The sequence below is a fragment of the Borostomias antarcticus genome (assembly GCF_949987555.1).
Source record: "Borostomias antarcticus genome assembly, chromosome: 9".
Taxonomy (NCBI): Eukaryota; Metazoa; Chordata; class Actinopteri; order Stomiiformes; family Stomiidae; genus Borostomias; species Borostomias antarcticus.
The window spans coordinates 4760389-4782884 of NC_140242.1; the positions used below are offsets into that span (position 1 = coordinate 4760389).

The 22496-nt window shown below is 51.4% G+C and overlaps 1 protein-coding gene across 1 annotated transcript; it reads left to right on the forward strand.

Moving 5' to 3' along the window:
• Positions 1-754: 754 nt before the first annotated feature.
• Positions 755-11741, forward strand: umps (uridine monophosphate synthetase). The gene is made up of 6 exons (XM_084443161.1): positions 755-915; positions 1104-1257; positions 8072-8749; positions 9564-9739; positions 10272-10386; positions 11046-11741. The coding sequence occupies exons 1-6, from the start codon at positions 772-774 to the stop codon at positions 11222-11224; spliced, it is 1446 nt and encodes a 481-aa protein (XP_084299287.1). The 5' UTR covers positions 755-771; the 3' UTR covers positions 11225-11741.
• Positions 11742-22496: the final 10755 nt, after the last annotated feature.

Genomic DNA, 22496 nt, shown 5'->3' on the forward strand with positions numbered 1-22496 from the left:
AACGATCTGATTCCTTTGAATGGCTCTTTAAAATGAACGATGGGAACCGATTCACAGTTGTGGGAGCCATTATTTACTAAAACTTGCACTGATGTTTGCAGGGTTTGAGTTTATCTACCAAAATATTCTTGTGTGAAATGTTTTTTCTATATTGTTAATGTTCTTGTGTGGAAAATTATGCACTAAAAGCTGTGTTGCACAGTAATTCATTGTAGCCGTTTTTAGGTGTTGCGTGAATAACATAAGTCATGTTTATTTACACACAAACACATTTTATACAAAGTGTAAATCCCAAAAAATGATCTTGCTGTCAAAGCGGAGGCATGTGGCGCCACCCTGTGGAATGTTTAACACAAATGTCCACACAAGCCATTACCAAATGAAATTATAGCCTAATCATTATTTCAGAATATCCCAATAGAATATATATTGGAGGTCTAAGTTTGAATGATTCTGATCCAAATACCCTACCATTCCTCCCAGTGATTATTTCCCAGATAAAATGGGTCACCCTGGCTTCTTAAAAATAAATACATATAAAATGAGCCAGTCTTTTGAACGGCTCTTTGAAAGGAACGGATCCACAAGATCCGGCTCCCTTCAAAGAGCCATAAATCCATGGATGTATTAGGGCATAAATCCCATCTCTAGAATGAAAGTGAAGGCACAGTTGTCGAACTACAGGACCCGAGATACATTGCGCTTACATTTTGCAAGGCGGAAGTAGGAGCAAGTTTTGAGAGAAAACGTAAATCTGATCGGTCCGCTAGAATGGATAACCTTGAAAGTTTAATTTTGAAGCTGCATGATGTTCAAGCAGTGAAATTTGGGGAATACAAACTGAAAAGTGGAATGATTACTCCGATATATATCGATCTGAGAGTGATCGTCTCATACCCGTCTCTCATGAACCAGGTAAGGCGACACACGTGGCCCCAAATGACTTCTTGCGAAGCGTGCAGATTCACATATGGCTTGTCTGCTAGCTACTAGCTCTCTAGTTTTTCAATGTAAGAAACACGGGCTTTGCATGTTGTTTGATTAGTCTAAAAGAGGAACTCAGGGATACGTTACAACAAGATGGTTGTGCGTTGCGCTTCCAGGTCTCGGCTGTTCTTTACCAGCGTGCCCTGGAGGAAGGGTGTGAGTTCGTGTCTGTGTGCGGGGTCCCGTACACCGCGCTGCCGCTGGCCACCATCATCTGCTCCCAACACGACCTGCCCATGCTCATACGACGAAAAGAAGCCAAGGACTATGGTGGGGATTTCACTTCGTATCAAAGTGTTGCTGCTTATCTTTCCCCTCCACGGTTTCCTAGTCAGCCATCAGTTTGTTGCAGGGCAGATAGCAGAAGTGCTTCATTAATACACCAGTTACTTCATCTTTCAGACTGATGCTTGGGAAAACTTGTCCAGTGATACCTGTCCGTCTTAAAATAAAAAATAACAGTGCATACACCTTTTTCATCAGGCAAGCCGCTAAGAGCAATCTCGTATTTACATTTCAACACAGAGACAGCAGCTCGGACCCAGTCATTCCCACACCCCCTCTACTGATCCAGTCACCCCTCTACTGACCCAGTCACCCCTCTACTGACCCAGTCACCCCTCTACTGACCCAGTCACCCCTCTACTGACCCAGTCACCCCTCTACTGATCCAGTCACCCCTCTACTGACCCAGTCACCCCTCTACTGACCCAGTCACCCCTCTACTGACCCAGTCACCCCTCTACTGACTGTCACCTCCTCTACTCACCCAGTCACCCATCTACTGACCGTCACCCTCTCTACTGACCCAGTCACCCCTCTACTGACCCAGTCACCCCTCTACTGACCCAGTCATCCCTCTACTGACCCAGTCACCCCTCTACTGACCCAGTCACCCCTCTACTGATCCAGTCACCCCCTCTACTGACCCAGTCACCCCCTCTACTGACCCAGTCACCCCTCTACTGACCCAGTCACCCCTCTACTGACCCAGTCACCCATCTACTGATCCAGTCACCTCCTCTGCTGATCCATTCACCCCTCTGACCCATTCACCCCTCTGACCCAGTCACCCCCTCTACTGACCCAGTCACCCCTCTACTGACCCAGTAACCCCTCTGACCCAGTCACCCCTCTACTGACCCAGTCACCCCTCTGACCCAGTCACCCCCTCTACTGACCCAGTCACCCCCTCTACTGACCCAGTCACCCCTCTACTGACCCAGTAACCCCTCTGACCCAGTCACCCCTCTACTGACCCAGTCACCCCTCTGACCCAGTCACCCCCTCTACTGACCCAGTCACCCCCTCTACTGACCCAGTCACCCCTCTGACCCAGTCACCCCTCTACTGACCCAGTCACCCCTCTAACCCAGTCACCCCCTCTACTGACCCAGTCACCCCTTTACTGACCCAGTCACCCCTCTGACCCAGTCACCCCCTCTACTGACCCAGTCACCCCTCTACTGACCCAGTCACCCCTCTACTGACCCAGTCACACCTCTACTGACCCAGTCACCCCTCTACTGACCCAGTCACCTCCTCTACTGACCCAGTCACCCCCTCTACTGACCCAGTCACCCCCTCTACTGACCCAGTCACCCCTCTGACCCAGTCACCCCCTCTACTGATCCAGTCACCCCCTCTACTGACCCAGTCACCCCCTCTACTGACCCAGTCACCCCCTCTACTGACCCAGGCATCCCCTCTACTGACCCAGGCATCCCCTCTACTGACCCAGTCACCCCTCTACTGACCCAGTCACCCCTCTACTGACCCAGGCATCCCCTCTACTGACCCAGTCACCCCCTCTACTGACCCAGTCACCCCCTCTACTGACCCAGTCACCCCTCTACTGACCCAGTCACCCCTCTACTGACCCAGTCACCTCCTCTACTGACCCAGTCACCCCCTCTACTGACCCAGTCACCCCTCTACTGACCCAGTCACCCCTCTACTGACCCAGTCACCCCTCTACTGACCCAGTCTCCCCTCTACTGACCCAGTCACCCCCTCTACTGACCCAGTCACCCCTCTACTGACCCAGTCACCCCCTCTGACCCAGTCACCCCTCTACTGATCCAGTCACCCCCTCTACTGACCCAGTCACCCCTCTACTGACCCAGTCACCCCCTCTACTGACCCAGTCACCCCCTCTACTGATCCAGTCACCCCCTCTACTGACCCAGTCACCCCTCTACTGACCCAGTCACCCCCTCTACTGACCCAGTCACCCCCTCTACTGACCCAGTCACCCCCTCTACTGACCCAGTCACCCCTCTACTGACCCAGTCACCCCCTCTACTGACCCAGTCACCCCCTCTACTGACCCAGTCACCCCTCTGACCCAGTCACCCCTCTGACCCAGTCACCCCTCTACTGACCCAGTCACCCCTCTACTGACCCAGTCACCCCTCTACTGACCCAGTCACCCCCTCTACTGACCCAGTCACCCCTCTGACCCAGTCACCCCTCTGACCCAGTCACCCCTCTACTGACCCAGTCACCCCTCTACTGACCCAGTCACCTCCTCTACTGAACCAGTCACCTCCTCTACTGACCCAGTCACCCCTCTACTGACCCAGTCACCCCCTCTACTGACCCAGTCACCCCCTCTACTGACCCAGTCATCCCCTCTACTGACCCAGTCATCCCCTCTACTGACCCAGTCACCCCCTCTACTGACCCAGTCACCTCCTCTACTGACCCAGTCACCCCCTCTACTGACCCAGTCACCCCTCTACTGACCCAGTCACCCCCTCTGACCCAGTCACCCCCTCTACTGATCCAGTCACCCCCTCTACTGACCCAGTCACCCCTCTACTGACCCAGTCACCCCCTCTACTGATCCAGTCACCCCCTCTACTGATCCAGTCACCCCCTCTACTGACCCAGTCACCCCTCTACTGACCTAGTCACCCCCTCTACTGACCCAGTCACCCCCTCTACTGACCCAGTCACCCCCTCTACTGACCCAGTCACCCCCTCTACTGACCCAGTCACCCCTCTACTGACCCAGTCACCCCTCTACTGACCCAGTCACCCCTCTACTGACCCAGTCACCCCCTCTACTGACCCAGTCACCCCTCTGACCCAGTCACCCCTCTGACCCAGTCACCCCTCTACTGACCCAGTCACCCCTCTACTGACCCAGTCACCTCCTCTACTGAACCAGTCACCCCTCTACTGACCCAGTCACCCCTCTACTGACCCAGTCACCCCTCTACTGACCCAGTCACCCCCTCTACTGACCCAGTCACCTCCTCTACTGAACCAGTCACCTCCTCTACTGACCCAGTCACCTCCTCTACTGACCCTGTCACCCCCTCTACTGACCCAGTCACCCCTCTACTGACCCAGTCACCTCCTCTACTGACCCAGTCACCCCCTCTACTGACCCAGTCACCCCCTCTACTGACCCAGTCACCCCTCTACTGACCCAGTCATCCCTCTACTGACCCAGTCACCCCTCTACTGACCCAGTCTCCCCTCTACTGACCCAGTCACCCCCTCTACTGACCCAGTCACCCCTCTACTGACCCAGTCACCCCCTCTACTGACCCAGTGATCCCTCTACTGACCCAGTCACCCCCTCTACTGATCCAGTCACCTCTCTGACCCAGTCACCCCTCTACTGACCCAGTTACCCCTCTACTGACCCAGTCACCCCCTCTACTGACCCAGTCACCCCTCTACTGACCCAGTCACCCCTCTGACCCAGTCACCCCCTCTACTGACCCAGTCACCCCTCTACTGACCCAGTCACCCCTCTACTGATCCAGTCACCCCCTCTACTGACCCAGTCACCCCCTCTACTGACCCAGTCACCCCTCTACTGACCCAGTCACCCCTCTACTGACCCAGTCACCCATCTACTGATCCAGTCACCTCCTCTGCTGATCCATTCACCCCTCTGACCCATTCACCCCCTCTACTGACCCAGTCACCCCTCAACTGACCCAGTCACCCCCTCAACTGACCCAGTCACCCCCTCTACTGACCCAGTCACCCCCTCTACTGACCCAGTCACCCCTCTACTGACCCAGTAACCCCTCTGACCCAGTCACCCCTCTACTGACCCAGTCACCCCTCTGACCCAGTCACCCCCTCTACTGACCCAGTCACCCCCTCTACTGACCCAGTCACCCCTCTGACCCAGTCACCCCTCTACTGACCCAGTCACCCCTCTGACCCAGTCACCCCCTCTACTGACCCAGTCACCCCTTTACTGACCCAGTCACCCCTCTGACCCAGTCACCCCCTCTACTGACCCAGTCACCCCTCTACTGACCCAGTCACCCCTCTACTGACCCAGTCACACCTCTACTGACCCAGTCACCCCTCTACTGACCCAGTCACCTCCTCTACTGACCCAGTCACCCCCTCTACTGACCCAGTCACCCCCTCTACTGACCCAGTCACCCCCTCTACTGACCCAGTCACCCCCTCTACTGACCCAGTCACCCCTCTGACCCAGTCACCCCCTCTACTGATCCAGTCACCCCCTCTACTGACCCAGTCACCCCCTCTACTGACCCAGTCACCCCTCTACTGACCCTGTCACCCCCTCTACTGATCCAGGCATCCCCTCTACTGACCCAGTCACCCCCTCTACTGACCCAGTCACCCCCTCTACTTACCCAGTCACCCCTCTACTGACCCAGTCACCCCTCTACTGACCCAGTCACCTCCTCTACTGACCCAGTCACCCCCTCTACTGACCCAGTCACCCCTCTACTGACCCAGTCACCCCTCTACTGACCCAGTCACCCCTCTACTGACCCAGTCACCCCTCTACTGACCCAGTCTCCCCTCTACTGACCCAGTCACCCCCTCTACTGACCCAGTCACCCCTCTACTGACCCAGTCACCCCCTCTGACCCAGTCACCCCTCTACTGATCCAGTCACCCCCTCTACTGACCCAGTCACCCCTCTACTGACCCAGTCACCCCCTCTACTGATCCAGTCACCCCCTCTACTGACCCAGTCACCCCTCTACTGACCCAGTCACCCCTCTACTGACCCAGTCACCCCTCTACTGACCCAGTCACCCCTCTACTGACCCAGTCACCCCCTCTACTGACCCAGTCACCCCTCTGACCCAGTCACCCCTCTGACCCAGTCACCCCTCTACTGACCCAGTCACCCCTCTACTGACCCAGTCACCTCCTCTACTGAACCAGTCACCTCCTCTACTGACCCAGTCACCCCTCTACTGACCCAGTCACCCCCTCTACTGACCCAGTCACCCCCTCTACTGACCCAGTCACCCCCTCTACTGACCCAGTCACCCCCTCTACTGACCCAGTCATCTCCTCTACTGACCCAGTCACCCCCTCTACTGACCCAGTCACCTCCTCTACTGACCCAGTCACCCCCTCTACTGACCCAGTCACCCCTCTACTGACCCAGTCACCCCCTCTGACCCAGTCACCCCCTCTACTGACCCAGTCACCCCTCTACTGACCTAGTCACCCCCTCTACTGACCCAGTCACCCCCTCTACTGACCCAGTCACCCCCTCTACTGACCCAGTCACCCCCTCTACTGACCCAGTCACCCCTCTACTGACCCAGTCACCCCTCTACTGACCCAGTCACCCCTCTACTGACCCAGTCACCCCCTCTACTGACCCAGTCACCCCTCTGACCCAGTCACCCCTCTACTGACCCAGTCACCCCTCTACTGACCCAGTCACCTCCTCTACTGAACCAGTCACCCCTCTACTGACCCAGTCACCCCTCTACTGACCCAGTCACCCCCTCTACTGACCCAGTCACCTCCTCTACTGAACCAGTCACCTCCTCTACTGACCCAGTCACCTCCTCTACTGACCCTGTCACCCCCTCTACTGACCCAGTCACCCCCTCTACTGACCCTGTCACCCCCTCTACTGATCCAGTCACCTCCTCTACTGATCCAGTCACCTCCTCTACTGACCCAGTCACCCCCTCTACTGACCCAGTCACCCCCTCTACTGACCCAGTCACCCCCTCTACTGACCCAGTCACCCCCTCTACTGACCCAGTCACCCCTCTACTGACCCAGTCACCTCCTCTACTGACCCAGTCACCTCCTCTACTGACCCAGTCACCCCCTCTACTGACCCAGTCACCCCTCTACTGACCCAGTCATCCCTCTACTGACCCAGTCACCCCTCTACTGACCCAGTCTCCCCTCTACTGACCCAGTCACCCCCTCTACTGACCCAGTCACCCCTCTACTGACCCAGTCACCCCCTCTACTGACCCAGTGATCCCTCTACTGACCCAGTCACCCCCTCTACTGATCCAGTCACCTCTCTGACCCAGTCACCCCTCTACTGACCCAGTTACCCCTCTACTGACCCAGTCACCCCCTCTACTGACCCAGTCACCCCTCTACTGACCCAGTCACCCCTCTGACCCAGTCACCCCCTCTACTGACCCAGTCACCCCTCTACTGACCCAGTCACCCCTCTACTGACCCAGTCACCTCCTCTACTGACCCAGTCACCCCCTCTACTGACCCAGTCACCCCCTCTACTGACCCAGTCACCCCTCTGAGCCAGTCATCCCTCTACTGACCCAGTCATCCCTCTACTGACCCAGTCACCCCTCTACTGACCCAGTCACCCCTCTACTGACCCAGTCACTCCCTCTACTGACCCAGTCACTCCCTCTACTGACCCAGTCACCCCTCTACTGACCCAGTCACCCCTCTACTGACCCAGTCTCCCCTCTACTGACCCAGTCACCCCTCTACTGACCCAGTCACCCCCTCTACTGACCCAGTCACCCCTCTACTGACCCAGTCACCCCTCTACTGACCCAGTCTCCCCTCTACTGACCCAGTCACCCCTCTACTGATCCAGTCACCCCCTCTACTGACCCAGTCACCCCCTCTACTGACCCAGTCACCCCTCTACTGATCCAGTCACCCCTCTGACCCAGTCACCCCTCTGACCCAGTCACCCCCTCAGGCCGTCCAGACGACGGGGCAGCTCTGTCAGGCCTCAGGTCATCTTGTGTCACGTTGTTTCCTGACTTGGTTGTGTTCCGTTGTGTTCCGTGTTCCTCCGGGTTCCGTCCGGTTCTGTCCTCAGGAACCAAGCGCATGGTGGAGGGCGTCGTGGCACCCGGCGACGCCTGCCTGATCATCGAGGACGTGGTGACCACGGGCAGCAGCATCCTGGAGACGGCCGAGGTGCTCCAGCGCGAGGGCGCGGCGGTCAGGGACGCCATCGTCCTGATGGACCGGGAGCAGGGGGGCGTGGCCATGCTGGCGTCGCGGGGCATCGCCCTCCACCCCGTCATCACCATGACCACGCTGGTGGACGTGCTGCAGCGGGCGGGGCGTATCGACGGGGGCGTGGCCCGGGGGGTCCGCACCTTCATCCAGGAGAACAACACCTTCACACCGACACCGCCCAGCAACGGGGTCAACGAGAAGACCCGCGAGAAGGAGGCGGAGCTGAGCTACGGCGCACGGGCCAGGCTGCCCCAGACGCACCCCGTCGCCGCCCGGCTGCTCGAGCTGATGGAGGCGAAGGCGACCAACCTGTGCGTGTCGGCGGACGTGACGCGCTGCGCCGAGCTGCTGGGCCTGGCCGACGCCCTGGGGCCAATCATCTGCCTGCTCAAGACGCACGTCGACATCCTGACCGACTTCACCCCCGCCTTCTGTGACTCGCTCAGGGACCTGGCCCTCAAACACAACTTCCTCATCTTCGAAGACCGCAAGTTCGCCGACATCGGGAACACGGCCCGACACCAGTACGAGGGTGAGCTGGTGGGAGGGGGAGGAAGACGGGACGGTCACATCGCTAGCGTCACGTCAGGGGACCTTCGGTTTGCAGACAGGGTTTCAAATAAATAACACAAGTAATACAAATAACCACATGAAAAACATCTGCAGCCAGACAGAACAATATAAAAACAAAAAATAAGAAACATAAGCTTCTGTCAGAGGTAGAGATACAATTCAATACTTGTAGAATTAAAAAGACGTCTCTAAATCAAAATCAGTCAACAGAGCTACAATCATGATCCTCCAGGCCTGATCCAGTCAGGCACGTCTCAGTGAAGGTCAAATTCCATTTGAAACCTAGACCAGACTCATACACATACTGGATTGTGTTAGTTTGTGGATGTCTGTGATGCAAGACAAAGTTCACAATGATTGCCAGAAGTAGTGAGTAGAACATTTCGGAATCTCGTCAAACAAACATTTAGGACATTAAAACTGAAAGGATTGTACTCATTTAAGATTTTATAAGCAAACATTTAGGACATTAAAAAGGACAGGATTGTACTCATTTAAGATTTTATAAGCAAACATTCAAACATTTAGGACATTAAAAAGGACAGGATTGTACTCAAGATTTTATAAGCAAATATTCAGACACGCCAACTAAAACACCAGCTGCTGGTCTCCAGGGCAACGCCCTCCGAGGAGGGAGAGCTGTGATTGTGGGTGATGCATGTCGTTAAATACAATGCACAAGTATGTAATGTTTGTCTAAATACATGTGTGTGTGTGTGTGTGCGTTTGCATGTGCGTTTGCGTGTGTGTGTATGTGTGTGTGTGTGTGTCAGGCGGGCTGTACCGGATCTCGTCGTGGTCAGACGTGGTGAACGCCCATGCGGTGCCCGGCCCGGGCGTGGTCAGGGGTCTGGCTGCGGTGGGCCGGCCTCTGCAGCGCGGCTGCCTCCTCATCGCTGAGATGAGCTCCCAGGGTTCCCTAGCAACAGGAGACTACACCCAGGCCGTGGTAAGCCAGCTCACATGACCACGCTTAGAGTAACCTACATGGTCACACCCTACCCCCCCTCCCGACCGCTACGCTCTGCTACCTCGGGGAGACTGGTTGCTCCGTCACTCGAGGACCCTGCGGTCGATCGACACGGTCAGGGCTCTTCTCTGTCCTGACCCCACGGTCACGCCTCTTCTCTGTCCTGACCCCACGGTCATGGCTCTTCTCTGTCCTGACCCCACGGTCAGGGCTCTTCTCTGTCCTGACCCCACGGTCACGGCTCTTCTCTGTCCTGACCCCATGGTCACGGCTCTTCTCTGTCCTGACCCCACGGTCACGGCTCTTCTCTGTCCTGACCCCACGGTCAGGGCTCTTCTCTGTCCTGACCCCATGGTCACGGCTCTTCTCTGTCCTGACCCCACGGTCACGGCTCTTCTCTGTCCTGACCCCACGGTCACGGCTCTTCTCTTAGTTTAAAGCTGTGTTCATGTAGGGCCCATCCTCTTAAGTGTCGAGGTGTCTGATGTCTCTGTTGTCCCGTGTGCTGCAGGTGAAGATGGCGGAGGATCACAGTGACTTTGTGTTTGGGTTCATCTGCGGGTCCAGGATCAGCCCCAGGCCACAGTTCCTCCACCTGACCCCGGGGGTCCAGTTGCTCTCAGGAGGTACGGCTGCCTGCTGCTCTCACGCTACGGTCCGGCGGGGTCGGAGGGTGGCGTTTGGCGCCCTGCATGACGCCATATCCCAGTTAAATGTCTTCCAGAAACAAAAGGCAAAAAAAAAAAAAAAAAAAACTTGAGTCAGATTTTTGCACTTCTAGCCAAGTTAGCCATTGTTAGCAATACCAGTGAACAACGCACTATGCAATATTTTATGCGCACATAGCATTGTTCATTGATAGAAGATGGACAGTATTGTGTGTACAACTGATTTAATGAGACACAAATAACACAGAAGGGCTAATAAAGTCTTATTACAGCTTTCACTTGTTGCGCAGAGCAGCCATCTTGATTTGACTCAGTAGCTGATGTTGATGAGGTCGGGGGTCATTTTTTTCACCTCAAGAAAAATGGCGGAAAACTGAGTTCAGGTGACGATTTTAATGTTGACCTTGGGAAATCCGATGTTTGCCGTACAACTGGAACGCAGCATGACAGACAACTGTGTTTTTGCTCAAGGCTACAACCTCACTGCAATTTCCCAGTTGCTGTGTGTCACTAGGGGGTGCTATTGTCAAGGGAATGCACAGCAGGTCTTGTAGGTTTAGTATCTGGTCCGGTTCTGGCTGCTCCCTCACCCGGCCTGTTCTTGTGTTGGTTTCCAGGAGATGGTCTGGGCCAGCAGTACAGCACCCCTGAGGAGGTGGTCCTGAAGAAAGGCTCTGATGTCATCATCGTGGGACGTGGTATCCTGGAGTCCCCTGACAGGGCCAAGGCTGCGGAGGAGTACAGGAAGGCAGGGTGGGACGCCTACACCCAGAGGCTCGCTGCTGCCGGACAGTAAGGCTGCAGGGAACTGGAAGCCCGTTGTCCCTGGGGTGTTCTGGAGGGTGAAATGTTCAGATAACGTTCAGATAGGAACGTTCTACGGACCGGGAGCTCAGGCCACCTGACCTTAGTGTTCAGGTCAAGACATGTTTGTAATTGCTGATGACCGTGTGTGTGTTTGTCCTTGCTGAATGTTGAATCTGCTGCCCAGACACAGCTGTACACCTCCCAGGAGGTCAGGAGTCTGTAGTTCACCCTCATCATGTCCAGGGTGAGGTCCTGGCACATGTCTGTAGACCAGGAGGTCAGGAGTCCGGTGGTTCACCCTCATCATGTCCAGGGTGAAGTACTGGCACATGTCTGTTCAGTGGTAGATTAATTCAGCCCCGATGTGAAACTGATGCGTCCCTCCTAATGAGCTGCTAGGCCTGTTGGGTCAACCTGCCAACTCAACTCCACTCAACACGACATCACCTGACCAACGTCTTCCTGTTACCAACGTCTTCCTGTGCCGGCTGGGACCTGCTTCAGTATTTTCCCTCCATTGTATTTTAAAATATAATCATCATTTCAAAGATGAAAATTTATTTTTGTGTATGATTTGTACAATTAAATCGGTTAATTTAGTTATTTTTGCTTTTATGTGATCATGTAAAAGGTGAAAAAAAACTTTGTGGTGAAGTATGATACTAAACTGTGCAGTTAGTTCAATAAACTTTGCTTTGAATTTTGAGTAATTATTCTAAAGTATTCCAAGATCTGGCAGTCCTAGCCTAGTTCATCTACAAAGCAACACAGCTGAGAAGTGGGTTTTTTGAACATGTCACACCTTGTGGGATAGACAGTCTACACAACGTCCATGTTGTATGTTGGACTATACAATGACAATTGTTCTGGTAGATACTAGCCTTGATATGCAAATCATGTGTAAATGATTTGGGAGTGTAAGGTAGATAGTGCAGGAAGGTGAGGTTCCTCTACACCCTCAACACAACCTAAACACAACTACACCCTCAACACAACCTAAACACAACTACAACCTCAACACAACCTAAACACAACTACACCCTCAACACAACCTAAACACAACTACACCCTCAACACAACCTGAACAACTGTACACCCTAAACACAACTCTACAACCTAAACACAACCTAAAGAACTCTACACCCTAAACACAACCTAAAGAAGTCTACACCCTCAACACAACTCCACACACACTAAACATAACCTAAACACAACTCTACACCCTCAACACAAACTCTAAACACAACCTAAACACAGCTCTACACCCTCAACACAACCTAAACAACTCTACACCCTCAACACAACTCTACAACCTAAACATAACTATACACCCTCAACACAACCTAAACAACTCTACACCCTTAACATAACTTAAACACAACTCCACACCCTCAACACAACTCTACACCCTAAACACAACCTAAACAACTACACCCTCAACACAACATAAACACAACTCTACACCTTAAACACAACCTAAACACAACTCTACACCCTCAACACAACTCTACACCCTCAACACAACACTACACCCTCAACATGACCTTAACACAACTACACCCTCAAGACAAACTCACAGAAGCCATCTTTGAGTGCTCTGTGGTTCAGCGCGAGCGTAGAGGTGCTGTCGGTTGGAGGAAGGAGTGGCAGTGGCTGTTTGCATATAGAGAGAGAGAGAGGGGGGGGAGGGAGAGAGAGAGAGAGGGGGGGGGGGCGTTTAGCGTAAGCAGGGCAGCTCTGCTGGTGAACCCCCTCCCTGATGCTAGTGTCAATATTGGATCAGAGCAGTGCAGCGTGTGACAGGTGTCCCTGAGAGGCAGGGAGGAGCATCTCTCCTGACCCACCCCCGCCCAGAGAGAGAGAGAGAGAGAGAGAGAGAGAGAGGTTGAAGACAGATGGAGGGATGGCTCACCAGGGCAGGGGTATATAAACACCTACCTGCCATTGGTCACACACATCCAGTGTGACTTGAAGCTGCGGCCGGCACCAGGCAGGTGTGACGGTCCAGGGGCACGCTCAGCCCTCCACCACCCGGCCCCAAATACACGGTGAGTTTATCTGGATGTTGGTTGGACCTGTGGATTGACGATGAACTAATTATCTCATACAAATGTCTTTAACGTGAACGTGTTCCTTGTTTGTGAAGGTGTTGAGATGGAGCGATCACGCCAGCTCATCCTGGCGCTGGCCTCCTGCTGGGGAGCCCGGTCTGGACTGATCCGGGGTCAGCGGTCCCAAACTCCTTCTCTGTATCTGCCTCACGTTGAGCCACACGCACAATACCTGAAGATGGCGTTTTGTTCGTTCGGCTCGCGTTACGCAGGTACAGACTGTCGGCAGGAGAGGAGGACAGTGCGACTGCGAGTGACGGCTTTCAACCACAATCAGGCTGCAGCACACACGTGAAATTAATATACTGGTCCCAGTTTGATTCAAGCTTTTGCGTAAGGAATATGCCACTTTAGTCAAAAGACACCTAAAGATAGTTACCAATTTTGTTTAAGTTGCCACCATTTTGAAAGCATTACATGAAGCCTGATATGTGCAGTAGCCATGTACTTACTGTATGCCGTCAGAAAAAAGAGCTGTGATCTGGAAGCCTTGGTCTCAGAGCCCAGAGGAGATGGTTGTCTGGCATTCAGAGGGACAGTGTAGGACTCTTCTAGCTGAGAGGAACGCACTGAGATATCACAGCTGAGAGCAAAACAGAACTATCAGACATGAGGTGGAGGCCATGGAAGATTACTACTCAACTCACTAGATTACAATCCAACATTTACTGTCCTGATGTCCAGGTGACTTTCCAGCGCATCTCTTCATGAACACCGTGACCGAATCCTAACCCTGAGCACTGGGCCCCTAATCAGGTTACATTAGCTCTGCCCTTTGGGATGGAACGGTAGAAACTAATTTACCACCAGGGTTTTTCATCAGTGTCGTTTCTACATCATTCAGTGCGACAAAAAGCAGGGACCTGGTCCTAATTGAAGAGTAGGGACCTGGTCCTAATGGAGTTAACGATTAACCACAGCCAGCGCTTCAGACCGGTCATCTGATACAGACCACCTGCTGCTACCAACCTCTGTTGTCCCTGACAACAAACATGCATTCAATTATTACTTTCAAAGCATTTATAGTTGTACTGACTTGCAAACCTACACTATTATAAGCTGGTTTTTGTACATATGTGACAGTCAAGCACAAGAGGAATATTTAATTGATATGTAACATTTCAGACCAAGTGCTTGCCACTACTGAAAGATCATTCAGCCATTTCCAGTTGGACTGTTTTCCTCTGTTAGATAGTTTTGAAGATAGTAAGATCCCCTTCTCATGAGCATGGACAACGCTGATAACATCCACACATGTTGATAACATCCACACACGCTGATATAATAACTCCAGCTGGCAACACTAGACTAACTCAGGTGGTCCAACACACCTTGAGAATAATGTAAAATGATCCATTTGCATGCAAATGTCTCCCCCTTTACGAACCAGTATATCTGCCTCAGTCTATCAGTACATTAGAGAGCTCTCCTGCTCTGTGCCTATTTGACTATGCTGGGGTAAATATTTGTTTAGAGTGCGAGGAGGGAGCTGTCAGTGTCCTGGTTACCTCAGGTGCTGAGAGGCCGGCCCCAGGGCGGTCCCAGGCAGGGCTCCATGACGGAGCTGTTCTCTGCACGCCAAAACAAAACATCATGGCTTCAATTTATGTTATATTACATCGACATGAACTCTCCAACTGTACCTCAAGGTCACGTCACTATTCTACACCATACCCCAAAAACAACCTTTAAAAGGTAAAAACGTACACAAAACCACAGCTGAATACATTAAAACTTAAATCTCCTGTTCATCTCTGCAGTGCCTGTTTTGGTTTGTGTCGAGCCTAACATGTTGACAAGGCTTTCTCTGGGCAGAGAGGCATGATGAACTGAGGTGTATGTTCAATTGCTCTGTTAAACTGCTCTGTTCAACTGCTCTGTTCAACTGCTCTGTTGAGCTGCTCTGTGCAGCAGCAGGACAGACAGGTGCTCCCCCAGGGTGTGTGCTCACCACCGGACCGTTAAAGAGGTTACTGGTGAAACATGCTAATGCCCGGGGCTTGTTGTCTCTCCTGAATGCCTGTTGATTCGATAGAAGTGCTGCTTTACCTGGGAGCAGACCTGCTCAGCGCACAGCCCTGACAGACTGATGAACTGTAAGAGTAGCCTCAAACGTTACATTTGAACCATCTATGAGACTGTTCAACGCTCTCTCCTGTAAGACAGGGGAATGTATCCGTTCTACACGTTTGCTACATTTCTATTTACAGTAAACAGTTGTTTCTAGTGAGCAAAGCCTCTCTGTGGGCCCTCTGGGTGCTCTGGTAGAGCCTCTCTGTGGGCTCTCTGGGTGCTCTGGTAGAGCCTGTCTGTGGGCCCTCTGGGTGCTCTGGTAGAGCCTCTCTGTGGGCTCTCTGGGTGCTCTGGTAGAGCCTCTCTGTGGGCCCTCTGGGTGCTCTGGTAGAGCCTCTCTGTGGGCTCTCTGGGTGCTCTGGTAGAGCCTGTCTGTGGGCCCTCTGGGTGCTCTGGTAGAGCCTCTCTGTGGGCCCTCTGGGTGCTCTGGTAGAGCCTCTCTGTGGGCCCTCTGGGTGCTCTGGTAGAGCCTGTCTGTGGGCCCTCTGGGTGCTCTGGTAGAGCCTGTCTGTGGGCCCTCTGGGTGCTCTGGTAGAGCCTGTCTGTGGGCCCTCTGGGTGCTCTGGTGGATCCTGCTGCTCGGGGCTCCACTCCAACGCCAGGTGCTGGGAGCACACGTCACTGCGTGGGGCTCAGGAGCCTGCTCAGATCTGCCCTTGGCTGGATCCCGTTTCTATAGCAGCTAGGGGAGAGGGAGAACCCCCCACGCACACCTGGAGCAGGAACAGGCCTGCTGACTATTCAAACATCAGCCAATCACAGGAACAGGTCTGCTGACTATTCACACCTCAGCCAATCACAGAGAAGCAGCCGGGTCCGTGCGCTCCGGCCAGCAGGCCACCCTGAAGCTGCTCTCAGACAACACGCCTGTCAAACAAGATCCGCCAAATACTGATCCTACAGACTCACCTTGTGCCTAAACACTCCACACTGCTGCTTAATAATATCCGTTCTTTTTCCTTGCTCAATAAACAAAACAATAGAAATCACGAAGAGAGAACATTCCCTTGAATTTTTTAAACACGTACTGTATAAGACACATCCCTGAATATGAGTCAGCCTGCTTAATACAGGCTGGAGGCCCAACCCAGACAGGACAGACAGGACATGGACACAGTATTTGAATACAGGATGCAGGATGAGAGCAGCCTCCATGTTCTCTCATGATAGGATCACAATATGACACGAGTAAGTATGCAAATGAGCCTGACGCATCATGATCTCACCAGGTCAGTTAAATATAGTTTCATCTTTAATCTGAACTATACCCATAGCGCTGCTGTCTTTTCTGTACCAGCCAGAGCACATGTGCAGGACCTGGTCTGGTCACAGATGCCTAGGCAACACCCCTGTCAGAGGGAGGAGGAGGAGGGTCCAGTCACCATGGAGAACCTTACACGTCAATGCATTAACACACACACACACACACACACACTAACATGTCTGGAGTTTTTAATTTGATGGACAAATATGAAAAATAAGCCTACACTTGATTCTTATATGATAATGTGAAAAAGAAAAATGGTCCAAATACATTTCACACTACAGGCTTGAGCTAATTTATTTTATTTATGTATTTTTATTTATTTATTTGCACCATGTTTTAAAAAAAGAAAAATAACAATCAATTAATAATTTACAATCCAGTGCTGGGAGGGAAGGGAAGCCCAGAGGGCTCATACACAGTCCACTCCCATCTGAACATGAACTTTAATGGCAAATCAGAGGGTAGGGGAATGATAAACAATAACAGGTTTGGAATATAAATTAAAAACATGAGAAAGAGAAATAATAAGGAAAAATATAAAATGAGATAGTCAACAGAAGCAGTTAGAGATTATAGCATTATGATAAGATGGAGATCAGAGCTCAGGACATGATGAGAAACGTTTTAAGATCGAGGTGGCTACGGAGGAGTGAGACTTTCATGCGGAGGCAGGTTATTCCAAAATGTAGGACCTATAAAAGTGATGCAATGTTGGTGTTTGGATGTTGGACAGGGCGGAAGATGAAGATAATTTCTTCTTCTGGTTGGGTAATGGTGAATAGCAGAAGAAAGGGTAAAAAGACCATGAAAAGTCAGATCATGTTTACACTTAAGATATTTGAAAATGAAAATACTTATTTGGAATGCATTAAGTTTATCTACAGGCAAAATTGAGTACTTCTTGAAGAGAGGGGCAGAAGGTTCTTGTGAGAAATTAATCTTGAGTGAGAAATTAATCTCAAAGATTTCTTCTGTATGATGAGTAGTTTAGAAAGATAGGAAGAATAGGTAGAGCCCCAGGCAATATTACAATAATTGAGATAAGTAAAAATCAAACTGTAATATATTGTTAGATGGGAAGACGGGTGGATAAATGTAGCCACACTTTTCTCTACCAAGGATTTTCATTGATCTTCTACATACAAGATTTATATGTTCTTTCCAAGGTAAATTTTCATCAATAGTTAATTTTCATCAATAGTTAGAAATTTTGTATATATTACTTGTGGAATTTACAAATTTCGTTATAATTTGATTTGAGAGTGTCAACTTCATTTTGAGTGTAGCCTACTGGAGACTCATTTTAAGTTCTTGATTTTCTCTTGTTCCCAGCTCATCTTGCCGTTTGTTCGAATTGTCCAGGATGAGCTTAATGAAGTCTTTAGAGTTCTGTTGTTGAAGAAGCTCAGTGAAGTGATCTTTCTGTGACTGTAGCATTTCCTGGACCTGTGTCAGCGTAACATAGGCCCTCCTGGAGGTCTGGAGGTAGCCTGGGCTAGCCGTTAGCCTGGTGGCCTGGAGGTAGCCTGGGCTAGCTGTTAGCCTGGAGGCAGCCTGGGCTAGCTGTTAGCCTGGTGGCAGCCTTGGCTAGCTGTTATCCTGGAGGCCTGGAGGTAGCCTGGGCTAGCTGTTAGCCTGGTGGCAGCCTTGGCTAGCTGTTATCCTGGAGGTAGGCTTGGCTAGCTGTTAGCCTGGAGGCCTGGAGGTAGCCTGGGCTAGCTGTTAGCCTTGAGGCCTGTAGGTAGCCTTAGCTAGCTGTTAGCCTGGTGGCAGCCTTGGCTAGCTGTTAGCCTGGTGGCCTGGGAATAGCATGGATGTATTAATAGAACTGGATACAGCCACTCCATTCACTGACCGCTATCAACAATGAAGCCCTATTGAACCGCGCCATCTTGGCAAATTTGTAGTCATTTGACCATTTCCGGTGACTTTTGTACTTGCGCAGTTGTGCTTTTCTGGCCTTCCGGTGACTTTTGTAGTCAGAGTCTCCTACAGTCTGTAGGAGAGGGGCAGATAAAACACAGTGTTTACTCTGGGCTGCCGGCTGACAGGCTGCTGCTTAGCGGCACTCCTACATCTGGACTAGCAGCTATCAGGTTAGCATGTCTGCCTTCACTGACACACAAGAGTATCACAGAACTCTAGCCCTTCATGCCACTGTGGGCTCTCATCAGGTTCACAAACCAGTCTTATCCTCTCTGGACATCGTTTAGCTACAACCCTCTTGTTTGCTGTCCTCACCTCATGGATACACCTCTGCCCTACACTCACTGCATTAATAAAGGTTTTTGCTTTGTTTTTAAGATGAGGAAACGCCATTTTCACTCTCTTAAGTTTTTGTTTCTTTTGCCCCCATGGTTAGTTGGTTGCCTTTTAACACTAGCATGAGTATCAGCTGCCCATCATCCCTATCAGAAAGGTTAAAAGATACTTGGAGCCACCCTCCATGTGGCTTTACTGTCCCGTTCCTCGCAGTCCGAGTCGGTGTCACCACTGTGTCTTCAATGATGATGGCCAGGTCCCGGTGCGGGCAGCCCTTCCCCGGGAGGAACAGCAGCTCAGTCTTGTCCAGATTGAGCTTGAGGTGATGTGTTGTCATCCACTCCGAGATGTCAGCCAAGCACCCAGCTATGCGTGTCTCCACTTATGTGTCAGAGGGGGGAAATTGGGCCAGTTGGGTCACATCAGCATAGCAGTGATAGGAGAAGCCATGCGAGCGAATGACAAAGCCCAGAGAGGTAGTGTAGAGGGAAAAAAGGAGAGGACCCAGGACAGACCCTTGCAGAACCCCCGTAGTCAGACTAAGTGGTTCCGACATCGACCCTCTCCATGTCACCTGGAGCGGCCCGTCAGGTAGGATGCAAACAGGGAGCATGCAGAGCCAGCGATGCCTTGCTCCTCGAGGGTGGAGAGGAGGATCTGGTCGTCTACCGTATCAAATGCTGCTGACTGGGAGTATCAGGAGTTAGCCACGTTGCCGTCGCCGGCTGCCCCATGTCCCGTGTGGGAGCAGCTCATGTAGAGGCTAGGAGTTACGAATAGATTGATGAACAATGACCAGAAGGCTACTAAATCAGAAACCAAGAAGTTTTCTACATTTGTCTTACTCTGAACATGAAGTATCCATTTCATGCTACAGTATTAATAAGAACAATTGAACAGTAACAAGAATAAGAACAGTTTTCAAAAAAAAATTCTGAACCTGAATACAGTAGGCTACTTTTTTTTATATGTATTTTTTTCTGAACCTGAATACTTGTACTGAATACCTACTTGTAACACATGTAACTAGTGGGCTAGCAGCTATTAGGTGAGCAAGTAGCTAGTGGACTAACAGCTATCAGGTTAGCATGTAGCTAGTGGACTAGCAGTTATTAGGTTAGCATGTAGCTAGTGGATTAGCAGCTATCAGGTTAGCATGTAACTAGTGGACTAGCAGTTATCAGGTTAGCATAGCTAGTGGATTGCAGCTATCAGGTTAGCATGTAGCTAGTGGATTGCAGCTATCAGGTTAGCATGTAGGTAATGGATTAGCAGTTATCAGGTTAGCATGTAGCATTGTTTGGAAAAAAATCTCTAACCATGATGAGCTACGAGACTTTTACTGCTCTCTTATTGTGACCAGTGTCACAGGGCCATATCTAGGGTCTTGTAGAATAAAAGGCTGTTGTAATGTTGCAACCCACTAAGCTGGAGGGACCAGCATCACAGGGCCATAGCCGACTATATCTAGGGTCTTGTAGAATAGTAGGCTGGTATGTTGTAGTACTGGGACTGGAGGCGTGATAAGCATTCAAAGCAGGCACCAGGAAGGTGATCAGACTACTGTTGGAGTCGGATGCAAATGGCTGCCGCTGAATTTCCCAGTGAAATGAGGGTTGAGCTGCAGCTGAGGAGATATATGTTATCTTACCTGTACACGACTAGAGACCGGCAGCTGGGCCAGACCCTCTCTCTGTCTGTCACCTGGCCTGGGGCGCGCAGGACCACACACACACACACACACACACACACACAGAATTAACCAGCTTTCAAACACAATAGGGCCGCTGTATACACACACACACAAACACTTTCTCTCTCAAACAAACTCTCTCACACACAAAGACTCCCTCACTCACTCTCTCTCTCTCTCTCTCTCTCTCTCTCTCTCACACACACACACACACACACACACACACACAATTACGTATTTAAATTAAGCTAAATGTCACTGAAACTAAAGCAGTTGAGTAGGGAACAACATTGTCATTAAAAGCTACTATTTTACAAAGTTGTGTGTGTGTGTGTTGTGTGTGTATTTATTTGAGACCAGTGACTGGAGAACTATAGAACTATATAACTATAGAACACCACAAGATGTCGCCAGAGGCAGGTATTAGCTGCTGTTCACCTCACAGATGATTCATCTTCTCTGATATTCTGAGATGAAGACGTTCCAGTCAAAAGAAGACGTTTAAGGACATACGTTAAAACAACGAGGGCCAACATTCCACTAATACCAGAGTCCCTGTACGTCAGTACGCACAGACAACCATAACCAAGACCATTCAGCCAGCCACACAGAGACATGAAACACATGGAAGCATCTGAATTTGACACAGCTGGGAGCAAACTTTCTGGAAAGGTACTGTAGGCCGGAACCCTCCTGTATGGGCCTGTATGGATAGAAGTGGACAATAACCACAGTTATGATGGCAACAATCATGGAAATTAAATTAAAAAAACATTGCTGCTATGCATTACTACTATATCCACTCATAATATCCCAAAAGCCTGGACTGGGACTGGGAACTGGACTGGGCTGGACTGAGTTTGACTGGGAGTAGGACCAGGGCAGGGCTGTGGCCCAGTCCACAGTCCTGTGAACGGTAATCTCCTAGAATGCAGCCATTATCCCCACTTTCCAATCAAACTGTCATGTCAGTGTGTTGCTATTGTGGCGGTGTGTCAGTCAGAGCTGGGCGCGGGCCACTGTACTGATGAGTCAGGGGTCTAAACTGTGTGACAAAGGGCCCAGACCCTCCACAAAGGCCGGGGCTAATGCTGGCTTTCAGCCGCGCTGCTGAGTCGGCAAGGCTTGTGTGAATGATGCAGTCGACGGGGGGCCGGATCCTATAAAGACACCGGTGGGGGTTTCGTCCCCGACATTGATTAGACAGGATCTGTCCCACCTCAGTATACGTTTGTAAGTATCACCCCATCGCCTGCTCACCCTGGGGGGGCCGCTAGCCAGCCGGCCCCCCGGCTCCACGGCTTCTCACACAGAGAGGACATCCAGCCAGACTGCTCAGTACAACACAGCCTGGGGATCAGCACTCTTTTAGGAATGAGTTGTTTATTCCTAGGAGCAGCCTAGCCTAACAACCCTGCCAGACAGCTAGTCAACCAACTAGCCAGCTAGTCAACCAGCTTGTCAGTCAGCCAGTCAGCCAGTCAACCAGCTAGTCAGTCAGTCAGTCAGTCAACCAGCTAGTCAGTCAGTCAGTCAGTCAGCCAGCTAGTCAGTCAACCAGCTAGTCAGTCAGTCAACCAGTCAACCAGCTAGTCAGTCAGTCAGTCAGTCAGCCAGTCAGCCAGTCAACCAGCTAGTCAGTCAGTCAACCAGTCAACCAGCTAGTCAGTCAGTCAGTCAGTCAGCCAGCTAGTCAGTCAGTCAGCCAGTCAGTCAGTCAGTCAGTCAGTCAGTCAGTCAGTCAGTCAGTCAGTCAGTCAGTCAGTCAGTCAGTCAGTCAGATTGAGCGGTTCAGTATCCTGACCTGTGTTCTCCCTCCTCCGTGGTAGAGTCACAAGCGTTGGAAGCAGAGAGC

Excerpts from the sequence above, each read along its gene's own strand:
- umps (XM_084443161.1), top strand. The coding sequence starts at position 772 with ATGGATAACCTTGAAAGTTTAATTTTGAAGCTGCATGATGTTCAAGCA. Across the intron at positions 9,740-10,271 it reads GAGACTACACCCAGGCCGTG|GTGAAGATGGCGGAGGATCA; the intron begins GTAAGCCAGCTC and ends CGTGTGCTGCAG. Across the intron at positions 10,387-11,045 it reads GGTCCAGTTGCTCTCAGGAG|GAGATGGTCTGGGCCAGCAG; the intron begins GTACGGCTGCCT and ends GTTGGTTTCCAG.